Source organism: Eretmochelys imbricata, chromosome 8, assembly GCF_965152235.1.
Source record: "Eretmochelys imbricata isolate rEreImb1 chromosome 8, rEreImb1.hap1, whole genome shotgun sequence".
Lineage (NCBI taxonomy): Eukaryota > Metazoa > Chordata > Testudines > Cheloniidae > Eretmochelys > Eretmochelys imbricata.
In genome coordinates this window covers 54,224,756-54,238,133 of record NC_135579.1, presented here as the reverse complement: position 1 = coordinate 54,238,133, position 13,378 = coordinate 54,224,756, and the positions used below count along the sequence as shown (strand labels likewise).

The 13,378-nt window shown below is 48.9% G+C and overlaps 1 protein-coding gene across 1 annotated transcript in view; it reads right to left on the bottom strand.

The window, feature by feature from the left end:
• RGSL1 (regulator of G protein signaling like 1) overlaps positions 1–13,378 on the bottom strand; it is a 33,555-nt gene that overhangs the window by 13,508 nt on the left and 6,669 nt on the right. The window contains exons 4-12 of the mRNA XM_077825347.1: positions 12,943–13,072; positions 9,970–10,074; positions 9,535–9,696; positions 6,766–7,766; positions 5,537–5,599; positions 2,845–3,076; positions 2,293–2,361; positions 1,368–1,475; positions 788–896 (exon numbers count right to left, since the gene is read on the bottom strand). Coding sequence (XP_077681473.1) covers positions 788–896; positions 1,368–1,475; positions 2,293–2,361; positions 2,845–3,076; positions 5,537–5,599; positions 6,766–7,766; positions 9,535–9,696; positions 9,970–10,074; positions 12,943–13,072 — 1,979 coding nt within the window. The remainder of the gene's footprint in view (positions 1–787; positions 897–1,367; positions 1,476–2,292; positions 2,362–2,844; positions 3,077–5,536; positions 5,600–6,765; positions 7,767–9,534; positions 9,697–9,969; positions 10,075–12,942; positions 13,073–13,378) is intronic.

Here is a 13,378-nt window from a genome sequence, read left to right as displayed (position 1 = left end):
TACTGATTCATTGAGAACCACGTGACCAGATGAATCCACCCATCACTCAACAGCATCAGTGGAATTTACCACACCTGGCTGCCACCAAAGGGAGCAACTGAGCCAAATACTGACCTGGGTTACACCAGTGTAAATCCTGAAGCCTGTGGAGTCATTCTGGATTTACACTGGTGTACCAGACAGCAGAATCTGACCCAATGGCTCTGGGCCTTCCATGCTTAACAGAAGATCCCAACCAGAGAACTAAGGTGGGAGCAAGGTTAATTTCACTAGACTTCAGCTGTGCACTTGAAGGCATCTGCCCTGACTGCCTTGGAACCCACAAGTGATCAGCAGCACCCAGGCCATATACTGGCCCTTGTGCTGAAGGAGTATCAGCTCAGCAGGGAATCAAACTAGACAGGTACGAGAAATAAATGAATGAGGGGAGGAGGAAGCTTTATTAATGATGCTCAACAGTTCCACCTGATGGGTAACTAGTAGTGATTCAGCCCTCCAGGCTGAATTGGATGTTTCCTGTACAAGTAGATGAGATGTGAGATTGCATATGAGGGTGTGTGGAGGGAGTGGGGGATACAGAGTTTCTTCCCCTCCTCCCCACATTCCACGGCCCAGATCCCAGCTATATCAATGTCTCTGTCTGAGACAGCCCTACTCTGAGGCAGGTGGGACTGCTTCCACAGGAAGATGAATCAGATGGCAGGTGTTTGGGGGGTTAGAAAATGTGACGCCAGAGAGAGTGGAGGTGGTAAAAAGGAGAAAAGCTCCATGACGCATGGTGCTGTACCTGGGTCTTAGAGAGGGCTTTTTTAATATGGGGATCCCCTTCCTCATGAGGGACAGACTTGTCTTGCTCGAGCGAACAGTCTTCCTCACTTCGCATTCAAGATCGAACGCTGTTACAGAGAGAAGAGATGTGGGCCCATGGTTACTGGGAGCCATGTCGCAGAGAGCACAGACTTACTCAGCCTCCAGGTGGAGGAACCCAGCGGGCTCTGGGCAATCTCCAAACCCACCATGATGACATTCATGTCACGAGGCCAGCCCAGAAGAGCCTGTGCTGTGGGAGCTTGTCACCTGAATATGGTCAGGTCCCTTTGGGGTTGGCTGCTGGGAAGTGTTCCTTGTCCCTAAACTCTGGGAAAGGGTGCTGGAGTGCAGGCCTTTCTGGGGGGCCAGGACTCTCCTCTCCCACTTCCTTCTGGAGATGATCACCTGAACCACAGGAAGCAAGCAGGTGGGCCTCTCCTCAGCCTAATCCTCTCAGGGTGCCTTCTGGGCTCAGTCCTTCAAGGTTGTGTCTGCTGTTCTCTGCCCATGAGTTTGTTTTAAGTCTGCCCTGGTTCTAGCCCCTCATAAGCACTCACCAAGGGAGGGAAACATGCGGCAGAAGAGCTCATAGTCCTCACTTAACAGCTCTACAGCCATCGAAGGATTCCTGAGGGTCAGCTCCTCGAACGTCATGCTCCTGTAGTCTGATGGGGCAGAGAGAAAAGGGGTTGGACTAATCACTCGTTCCGCCTGTGGTTACCAGTCAGCCTTGGGAAGGTGCTTGAGGAAATAATTCATGGTGTTATATCCACAGGAGTGCTAGTCTTCCCACCCGCCCCCCGATTCCTTCTCTATCCTGATCCTTTGACTCACCACTGCGATGAGCAATGACCAAGACAGGTGGTCCACAGAAACTCAGGCTTCACCAAAACTGCTTAATAATGACAGGTTTAGTAACACTTGGTACTTGCCAAACATTACTGAAGTCTCCCAGCCTCCCTTCAAGATGTGTATTGCTGTTCCCAGTGTACAGATGCAGTCGATGAACCACAGGGCGATTAAATGGCTTTCTTCAGGTCACACAGTGAGCTAAATTAATCCAAGGGTCTACAACAGCTTTCGCCAGCGTAGAATCTTGTGCATGGCTCTAGGCAGCAGAAGTCCGCTGGGCGAGAGCACGTGGCACTGCTATAACCTCCCCTCTACTAGGGGGCCACGGCAGTCCAAGACGCGGGATGAAGCCAGGGCAACTGGCCATGGGTTTCCGTGCGTTCCTGCTGCGGCCTCCACCCGGTGCAATGTCCCAGGATGGTGCAAAGAGGCACAGTTTGCTCCTCCTGTCCCAGCATGAGGGGATCTGATCCAGTGAGTCATTGTCAAAGCTGGAATTACAACTCAGGCATCCCTGACCTCAAAGCCCTGCCCCTATTCCATACTCTCCTGGGCATATCATATGGGCTCCCACTCCATATGTACCTTCAGACACCCTACACGATGGGAGACGTGTATCATCAAAATCACCTTTCACCAGATCACCATAGTGGGCTGACATCTCAGCCAAGTTTGAATTGTCTGCCATCTCCCTCTGAGCTGTGTTCAAATAAAGGGTCACAAAACATGGCCCGCATGTATTTTTCGTCACTCTTTGTAGAGAAAAGCTGAACAAAGAAAGACTGCAAAAAAGGTTTGCTGTGAGGCTGACGCCAGGCATGGAAAATTTCAGCCCCAAATATCAAAGTTCAAGGTGGCTGCAAGCAACAGAGCTTGTCCAAAAAATGCAGAAAAAATGTTGCTGAAAGTTTTAAGACCCTTTTTTGGAACACTTTAACTCTAGAAGCTGGTTGGAAGAACAGCCACCATTTTTGCAAAATAATGTTGTCAACTATTTAACGTTTTTTTCCAACCAATAAGCAGCTGAAGAAGGTCTGCTAGAGGGAAACCACTTTTTCCAGGTTCCCTATAGGGATCACTGTAACCCTGCCTACACTGTGTATTTCAGTCTTACTCTAGCTTGACATGAGTGCCTCCCACTCAAATGACTGTGTCCAAGCCCGCAGAAGAGACTCCCTTTACCTGTCTTGCGCACAACAGGCTCCAGTTCAACCTGGATCGATCCCCCTTTTGTGAGATCCTGAGTGGCTATGAATCGCCAGTGCTCCTCTGAGAGTGTCTCGAAGTCCCTCACTCCACATAAGGCTTGGCTCAGAGTCAGGGATTCGTTTATCCTCTTGGCCAGCAGAAGGTGTTCATCTTTTCCATAAGTCTCCTCTTCTCCCACAGGCTTCTGGACCTTGCTCCTCTGAGACTACAGCCAAAAGAGTGGAGAATTATTGCTGGAGCCCAGATGACATTCTCGAAATTGCTACACGAGAACACACCGGTAGCTTCTCCGCTGGCGTGAGCACCAGCTGCATTGCACAGCTAGTCATGCTGTAAGATGGTCACAGTCATACTGCGCTTAAACGCGAGTGGTTGTTTTTAGTATAGGCAAGGCTCGGACAGTTGCTGGTGCTGGATGCTTATATTGCAGTAGCACACAGAGGCCCCATTGTGCTAGGTTCTGCACAAAGCAACAGTCCTTGAACCGAAACGCTTATGATGTAAATATGCAAAAGAAACAAAGAGTGGGAGAAAGGGTGTGCTATAATCCCCATGTCTTACATGGGAAACTGAGGCACAGAGAAACCACATGATTTGCCCCAGGTCACACATGGAGTCTGCGGCAGAGCCAGGAAATGAACCTAGGTCTATTGAGTCTGGTGCCTTAACCACAAGACCACCCTTCCTCTCCATTATGAAGGGGAAACCCTCATAATGCACCTAGTTGTATAATAATGGGGAGGACAAGGTAGAGGATGTGTCTTCCTGACAGCAATTGATGATCCGGATGTGCCCTGAAGCATGAGAATTGTTAGCCCTTGAAGTGTAGTCTAATTTAGAGTATCCAGTAAGTAACATAAAAAATGCTCATATCATTCAGACACTGGCACACTCATGGCATTTTATTTAACTCATGAAACAAAAAGTGCTATTGGGAGAGAAACAGCCCATCCCTGTGACTGGCTGAAACTGCTGATGCACTGCATGACACCATGAGCCCAATTCTGCCCTCCTTTACGCCTGTGTGACCTCATTGGCTTCAGCAGAGTCTCTCCCCTTCCCCATGCAGCCAAACTATATCCTTCAGGCCCTGCTGCTGGCTTCAGGTTTGGGCCCTTAACCATTAAGTGAGCAATTTGGATGCTTCACAAGGCAACAGGACTAGAATGTCCTTTACCTGAAAATTTTAAGATATGCCCACAAGCTGCCTGACCTATCCCTGGTGCTACTCCACCAAATTCCATAGCATGACACCAAGGACGAACTTAGCCCAGTTGCTTCATACCCTGCAGACCTCAGGGTTTTAGCACCGGCTGAAGTGCTAATTGCATTCATGGGCCAATTCTGTGATCTGAAAGATAATTTTCCTGTCAGGGGATACTTAAGTACCTGGCTAATTAATTTACAACCATTAGAATTAATAAGGGCCAGATTTTTAAAGGTATTCAAGCATTGCTTTGCTGAGTGTTGCAAGGTCTAACAGAGTTAGGATGCTAAATGTCATTTTTAAAGGGACTTAGGAACATTGGAGCCTAAATCCCATTGACTTTGATGCTTACATGCTCTGTATATCCCACCTGGTGCCTGGCTGCATCTTTAGGTACCCAAATACCTTTGTAAAACTGGCCCAAGATCAATATTTTCAGAAGTGGCCCTTGGTTTGGGGTACCCAGCTTAAGAAAACGAAGGTCTGATTTGCAGCCAGACACGCTAAGCACCCAAGGAAAGGGCGGCTGCAGGTGCTCAGCACCTTTTAAAGCCAAGGCCCAGGTATCTCAGGTTGGAACCCGAAACCAAGACACTCGAAAGGAAACATCAGTTTGCAAATGTTGGCCTCCGTTAGCAGGGTGGCCCATGTGGGTTCTGCAGGAATCCAAATAAACCTGGATATTTTAGCACTTCTGTTTGAAAGTATGTTTTTCAGAGGCATTCTTGCCTCAAGGTGCCATTTACGGGGCTGGTATTCCATGAGATCTGGTCTTCTTGTGGAATTTCAACCACCAGTTCAGAGCAATGCCACGGGAAGAGGAGAACTCATGTAATTTGGTTCCTTAAGGCAGTGAAAAAACATGTGAAAACCATAAACACAAGTAAAGCACAGTTAAAACTGCTAGCTGCCCCTCCCATAATGAAGGCCTTTACTGGCTGCAGGGCCACCTGTCTGTGTGTGCAGACTTTTTTCTCTTTGTGTAATAATGGCAGCACCTGCTATAAGCAAGGGAAAAGAGGTGGGTCCTTAAAGAATGTATCAGTTACTCACTGTATTTCCTACCCCTGGTTTGTGTATGTGATTGGTACCTTGTTGTGTTTCCTGCCCAGACAGGTTATTTTTTTTGCTACTCTTGGGTAGTTTTTGGTCAGGCAATTCTCCGGACAGCTCTTGCAAGGCCTCTTTCAAAACACCACCAATAGGCTGCTAAATTTCAGAGGTTAGTGGCTAAGGAATTCGGGAACGCTGCTCCAAAGAGCTGGAGAGAGTGTCTGTTACACACACACCTACATGCACCCACGGAAATATTCACACAAACCCTTCCCCAGGTGTGCACAGTCATTGTATGCTCAGAACACATGGGTATGCAGTGCACAAAGGGACACAAACATCCTCAGGCACACCGGCCAGGGGCCATCCTTCCAGTCCCTCAGCCGCATCACAACCTCCTCTTACCACAAAATGAAGAAACGTTTCATCATCATCAGCAAGAAAGTCATCGTAGAAGAAGCTCAGTATCTGATAAGGCAACAAGAACATGCTTTGTAAGCACATGCTTTGAAAGCTCTCAGCTTTCAGTTTGCCAGGGAGTGCTTTGAAAAACCAGTGTAGTGCTGGGAATAGTGCTGGACTAATACCCTCCATGGATGCAGGAGTCTATTGCAGAGCCATAAAGGACAGCCCAGGTGGCCCAAGAGTGGGCTTGCCCCACACTACCCTGTCCATATGCCTCAATGCTGACCTGGAAGGGCCTTGGCTAGGGGGAAAAGGGAATTCATTCTCGGTCCTTGGCTAAAGGGCCAGCTGAAGGGTGTTTTCAGTGACGTAGACTGAGTTAAGCCCATCAAGTCATTTTGCATAGGCTACCCAATAGCTATGGTTATAATGGCATTCAGTCACAGATTACATCACACTGAGAACACCAGCCTCAGTGTGACAGGATCCCTAGCACAGTTTCCCACACCATCCAGCCCCCTGGCTCACGTGTCTTTATTGGCTGGGCACACTGACTAGTGAGCTCCCCACTCACCTCTACCTGGTCCACAGAGCAAGAGCTAAGGTCTTGGAATCAGACCATGTGGAAGGTCATTTTTAACTTGAGGCAGCACTACCTCTACCAAACAGAGAATAACATCTGCTGCATCCTTGGGGAATTCGGATTCCTGACCAGACAGTGTGCAGCATGGTGTGCTCTTGCACCTCTACTCTCCTTTCTCTGCCTCACTTCTGAACTGAAGCACCATCCTCATTAAGTAGGCCTTAAGCTGCTTTTGCAAAATCTACATTTGGGCTCGCAAATGGGTAGCTGCTCATCTAAGTACCCATTTTGCACGCCCCAGTTTCTGTTTGCAGGTGTAAATCAGGCACAACAGCTGCCTACGCAAGTTTTGTGAGCAAAATGTAGGTGCTAACCTTTGAAAGTTTAGCCTTTTGTGTTTCTGGGAATAATCCCTCCTGGAGTGTCTGGTTCAGAGTTTGACCTCGTACAATGGGACCTTAGAAGTCAGAAGCTCCAGGTACTGTGTTTGCATGTGTCCCGTGCACATTGTAAAGGGATCGTCAGGCACCAAAGTACTCAGTTTTGCAATGTTACAGATGACTTCCATTCATGCATAGCAGCAGCCCAACACTCTGAGAATGTCAATCACACTTCCCAGCATTAGCATCATGGCAGCATTTCCTACCTTGCAAATCTCTTCCTGTGCTTTTAATATCCAAGGAATGACCTCTCCAGAAGGCAGAAGATCTTGCAAGTTCCTGAGAGTGTTCGGCTTCAGGGGAAGGTGCTGGCGGTTGCTTTCTGTTAAGTAGATCTCACATATCCTTTCACCCATCAAATGGCGCAGGAGGAAGCTGCCTTCTTTGCTGGAGCTCAGCAACATGTGCAGAAAATCCTCCAGATCGTGCCACAGATCCAAAAGATGAGTCTCCACAGCATAGTTGTTGCTCTTCAAGAACTTCCCGAAGGGACGGCCAGCGCAGCTGTCGGCATTAAGTGCCCAAGGAAGGAAATCCAAAGAAGAAGAGGATTTGACTATCTTTTTCAGGGCTAGCAGTGAAGACAGCTGGGCAATGGGTGTAGAAGTGCGTACATCAGAGAGGCTTCTCCTTTTGCCAGTCTCCTCCAGTTGAAGAGGCAGCTGGGCATTAGGGCTGGGTGTTTTGAAAGAAGTGGCCTCTTCCATATCTTTAACAGCCCTTTCTGGATCTTGTGCCCACACAGAAGTCTTTCCCAGGGCATCCTCTTTTGGAGGTGGTTGCTTCGTGTCTGTCAGACTAGTTGCACTCCAGTCTGAGCTTGGCTGCCCCTCAGGCTGCAGCCCATGTCTTCCGTGTTTCTCTGTTTCTTGAGGTTGTCTTCCACCAGTTACGAGATCCCAGATCTTCTTCTTGGCTTTTTTACTGGAGTACGGCTCTGACATAGCCCGGCTGTTCCTAATACTCATTGTGTGTGCAGGAGACACTGCCTTCTCCTTTGAGCCCACCTGTAATAAACGCTCTTGGTATTCCCACAACAGAGGCTGGCAGGCCTCCTCCTTCTCTATGTTCAGCTTGCAATGAATGAAGAAGTTAGGGAGCCAATAACTTTGGATCTTAAACAGGGCTACTTTCTGCATCTCACTCAGGATCTCCCTCCTGGTGCTGATGTACTGAGGGTGCCAGCCTGAGATCTTCAACAGCGACTCTGAAAAGGGCATGGAGAATTGTAAAAAGTAAGGGCTTAATACAGAGCCCACTGAAGTCAATGGCAGTCTTTCCGCTAACTCAGTAGGCTTTGGATCAGACCCTGCAAGAGTAGGTTCTTGAGAAGTGATGAGTAAATACGGCAGGGGAGAGAGGAGTCCTACAGCCTGCACAGTGCTCCTCATTCCATTATTTCGTATTGCAAGCTGCACATACACAAAGCTATTGCAAGGATGTCTAATTTTAATGATTTTTTTAAAACTTGGATTTTTGATTGTGGTTTATCTGTTCCATGACAAAGCAACACATGCGCTGTGGCCGTTTTTGTATACGTGCACAATCCCGGCATACAGCATGGCAGTCAGCAAGCAAAATAGCTCACTGCTTCCAGCCACAAGACAATGGTTTAAAGCAAGGGGAAATAACAGCAATAATAATACTTTGCATTGTAGAGTGTTTTGTAATCCACAGAACTCAAAGCACTTTATACAGGAAGGTAGAAGTGCATTACTGCCCACTGTTTTCGAGATAGGGTAATGCAGGCACAGGGACTAGCAGTTAAGTGACTTGACCTAGGTCACACAGTGACTCAGTGGCAGAGTCAGCAGCAGAATGCAAGCTGACTGCTTTTCAGCCCTCTGCTCGGTACATCAGACTCCGGCTGCTCCACATACACCTTCATCTAGAAAGGGCCCAGTGGCAGGGTGATAACCCCACCAGGGCTTTCTGTGAGTTAATGTCTTAGATTAGCTTGACTACTGTACCAGTTTGATGATGGGCCGCACAAGCCCTCACCCAGGCTGAGGTGGAATAACTCTCTCAAAAGGATGCCAGGACCAGTCAGTCTCCAGTTTTTCTCACTCCTGTGTTTGCCCTCTCTGCTCCACCACTTTCCTTCAGTTCTGCTCTGGAACAACTCCCCTCCCTTGGGTAAGAGAATGGATTTCCTTTCCATCTCCCGTCAGTTCTAGTCTCCATCACTGCTCCTCAAGCCTGAGCAGGTGGAGGAATGGCCCTCTCTGGGGTGAAAGAGGTATTTGGTCTATGCGGGGTGCGTGAGCCCCCTGTTTGGGGAGGCTAGTTCCTGGCCCTCCCCCTTTGTCCCACCCAAACCCCCAACCATGGCCGCAGGATCCCCACCTCAGCCACCCTGAGTCCTGGCCCACCATCCGGCCAACCTGCCCCAGCCGCCTCAAGTCTAAGGCTGCAGGCCAGCTGGCCCCAGCTGCCATGGCTGGCCTGAGCCCTGGGCCGCTGGCCCACCTGCCCCAGCCATTGAGAGTCCCAACCCACCAGCCTGCCCACCCTAGCCCCAGCCCCAGCCCCAGTGCCTGCTGGCTTTGGGGGAGAGGCTGAGCGAGGGTGGGAAAAGGAGCAGCATGGGTGAGGCCATGGGGGAAGAGCGGGATGGGGGAGGGTGCTTCAGGGTGGAGCATGGATGGGGCCACGCCTGGCAGTTTGGGGATGCTTAGCCTTCCCTAGCCTATGATACCAGCCGCCCATGATTTGGTCACATTGTTCATTGAGTGCTGGTATCTCTGGAACTATGAGATCTCTAACCAAGTGATACTGATGTCCATTCTGCAAGGTGGAGCTGTACGAACTGACTCCATGCTCATCAACTCCCTAGTTGTAAATACAACCCCATGTTTCTATCCCCAGCTCTTCAAGCCAAGCGTAGGGTGCTGGACATGACCAGAAAGTGAACAGATGCACTGAAGTCTTGTTGCTCCTGGAAGTTCGGATTCTCAGTCTCAAATTCTCCTTACCAATGGTCATGCTGCAGAGGCTGACCACTGTGGAGCCCTCCTGCAAATGCGTGGCCCTCAGCACTTGGAACAGAGACAAGTAGAGATCTCGCTGGGCAACATCTGACTCGTCAATCTCCAAGATCCTTTCTGCAGCAAGCCAGAACTTTGTCAGCTCTTCCCCTGTGGGTCAGACACACAGCACAATGGTTAATGGCAGGGAAGGAATGAGCAAGTGGGGAGAGCGTGCAGGAGAGACATCCCCTGAAAGCATTGCTGATGAGACAGGCAGGTGCTATTCTAAAGTAGAAGAGTTCTACTTTAGTAGAACTACTTTAGTGGCCCCGCCTTAAAGTTACATATCCCAATGTCCAGATGCAGGGATTGCCACTCTGCACAAATGTATGGCTACATAGGGAAGTAGGGGGCGGTACGAAGGAAGCTCTCTATGGTCACCTGCCATTCCTTGGATGAAAGAACGAAAGCGCCACATTCCCCTGCTACCGCTAATGCACTTTTCGAGCAGCCATTGATCTGCACTCTTCCATTTCAGCATCTCTGCTGCAAGAGAAAGTGAAAGACATCACATCAGAAAGTACTCGAGCATGTGCATGTGCAAACACATCCCTATGCTCGAATACTTTCTGATGTGATGTGAAATTCCAGTAGACCCCTCTAGAATCCTTCAAGTGATCTTTATTAGTTTCTGCTGGAGGACCAGCAGTGCCAGGAGCCAGCAGGCCAATGGACCCTGGCCCTGTTCCAAAACCTAGTTGCCAGCTGGAACAAATAAGAGCCAGTTGCAAATGCTCAGCTGGAATTCCCACTAGTGATACCCAGCACATGAACATATGGACATGTAAAACCACACACATGCCCTCCACACCCTGCCATCTCCTTCTCTGAGTTAGCCCGTCCCCGCTCCCATTTTTTATCGTAACTGGAGCTTCCCTTCAAATCTTCCTGGTGTTGAACATTAAACCTAGGTTGCAAGAAGAAGCCTGAGATGCAGAGGAAAGATCAAACTGGTGTGAACTTTGCTCCTGTTGACTTTATAATACAAGATGAACATGGCTCAGCTATCTTTGCAGCTCTTCTGATAATGACATTCTGATTCTGAGCTTTTGTTGAACCACATGGACCAAGTTAATCCATGGTATAACCCAAGTTTATCCAGGATGTCTGGACCTTGCGCTGCAATAGCCACCCAGGCAGAGCAGCTACTTCCCCACCTGCAGGGAATTATGTGACTAGCACCAGTTGGGATAAAAGGCTGGAGCTCAGCCAGAGAGTGACTGCTGCCCGGGAACCTGGGGAGGACTGCACCAGCTGCAAAGTGGGAGGAAGCAGTGCAAGGAGCCAGAACCTCCAAGGACAAAATGCTAGAACCAGCTGCTCTTTGAGAGGGGCCTGGAGGTCAATGAAGGTAGGAAGTGGCCCAGGGAAGCAGATCTTACCTGCTTAGTACAGGGTCCCTGGGTTGGAACCCAGAGGAGAGGGAGGCCTTGGGTTCCCCTCCCTGCCTCCAAGGAAGGGGATGTGAAAGCCTGCCTGATGCAAGAAAACAAGAACTAGTGATCCCGGTATGGGGCTAAAGACTTGGCATAAGGTCATTGTACTGTTTGTTTGTTAGGCTCTCTATTACCCCAGAAGGGGTGGGATGACAAACCATGTGGCTGGAGGGCTGAGTTATGAGAATGGACAACCACTACAGGCTCAGAGTGGCCATCAACAAGGGCCACCAGAGTCCAAGAGGCTTCTACACTGTGCCCAGTCATTAGAGGTGCACTGGCTGGTGGGTGACCTTTCTATACCCAATGACTGCATTAAATATTGGCTTCCCTGGAGTTACACCAGATTAATCTGGCCCTATGCGTTTGTGCCCCATGAAACACCAAGAGGATCCTGTTTGCCTTTCTCCCATTTGTCTTCACTTTCAACAGCTTTCCATTTCCCTGGTAAATGGGCTGTTGTCCTCGTGTTTTGGGGTAAACACTATGGCCCAGATTCAGACCTGCTGCAACTATGACACAGACTGGCTGGTTCACAGGCTAGGACACTATTTTAGAAGCATAGGACACAGCAGACAAGAAATAACGCACCAATAAGCCTAAATCAGGGCTATCTCCTGACCCACCAAACCTACTATACGTCACTGGAACAGTGGGACTCCCAAGGGCATTTACCATTCGTTTCTATCCAGGATCATTCAAAAGATGTCATTTTTAAATGGTTGCTGCTCCTTCAGATGAGGAAAAAACCAGGTCACCTCAGGACATTTATAAGAGAGGATTATTTCAGCATCTCAAGCATCATGGTGGACAGTCCACCTTTGGGTGCAATTGCCATCAAGATTTTAGGGAGAAATTGACTGGCTGGTGACTTTAATGGGAGTGTGCAAGTTAGACTTGGGTTCAAGTGGTAAATGATTTTAAATGCCAAAAAAAGGTGTAAGTGGTGAAGTGGGCAACTTGCAGCAATTTAACCCTCAGTCATGGGCGTGCAAAAGGAATGTAACTTATGGAGAGGGGGAAAGGAGGACTGGAGCAGAACAACCAACTACAGCAAGTCCCTTCACTTTGTTCTGTGCTCTTCTGATTTTTGCTTTTTCTGCTCCATGGTTCAGGGTATCATTTGTTGCACCCCTTCTGCATGCTCAGCCTGTCAGAGTCCCCTTCCTGTAACCACGGTTTCTAGACCAGAATAGCCTCCTCAGCACAGAGTGACCTCGCAGGCATCGTAGGTGTGGGGCCATGCTTGTAGAGGTGGAGTAGCTGCACATAAAAAATCACTGTTGCACCACTGCTCATGCCCATAGTAGCTGAGTGACTCCTAGAGGAACTGCCAGCAAATTCTCTCTCTCCCTCCCTCCAATATCTGCCGGTTTCAAGCCTGAGAGGAGCTTGAAAAGTAGAAGGAATACGATCTTTTTATGTGTGAATTGAGCACATTTGACCTGGAATCACTGAGGCAGAATAGAGTCCTCAGGTGTTAAGGCCAGAAGGGACCAGTCTGACTTCCTGCATAACACAGGCCATAGAATTTCACCCAGTGAGTCCTACATCCCGTCCACCACGTCTGGTTGAGCCAGAGCCTTGCTTTTAGAAAGACATCCAGTCTTGATTAAAGACCCCAAGACTGAGAAGTCACTGGGTTCCAATGTAAGTTGCTACAATAAACAATGCCCCTTTTGAGCCTTTTTCCCGTTTACAAATATTTTCCCCTACACAAATGAAACCATTTACAAAAAATGCAACCATTTTATAAGCACGATGACCTAGTGCAGAATGCGTCTCCAACTCTCCAAACCTCAGTCAGCATGCACCAGAGGTGAGCACCTTAACTGAACGGAGTCAGGGTACAGCACTGCTGACGTGTGAAATCCTGCCCTGCATTAGAATGTTTGTGCTTAAGGTCACCTCTGCTTACCTGCCTCCTTGGATCTAATGAAACTGAGAAGCTCCTGACAGAGAATGTAATGAAGACACAAGTTGGTTTCACAGAAGTGCGGCAGCCGGTACTTTTCCATCCATGTCAATAAGCCTTTGTACTTTGGCACCTGTATTCCCCCCAAAGATTGATTAGACTGTGAGGAATGATCTATCCCTGGTGTAGCTCCATTGACCTCATTAAATGAGAACCCATTAGGGCTCGGGGCCTGTAAGACTCCCAGGGCTCAAAGCCTGGTAGGACTTGTTTTTCATGACCTCTTCAGGGTAACAAACATTTTGTGGGACGTAAACCCCATTGATCCCAATGGGGTTACACCTAGGGGGACAGGGATTTGCTTCCTGTCAGTGAAACCAATGGGAGGAAGAGGTGGTGATGATGCAGCTGGAGCATTGGGGAAGCAGGGTCCCCAGTG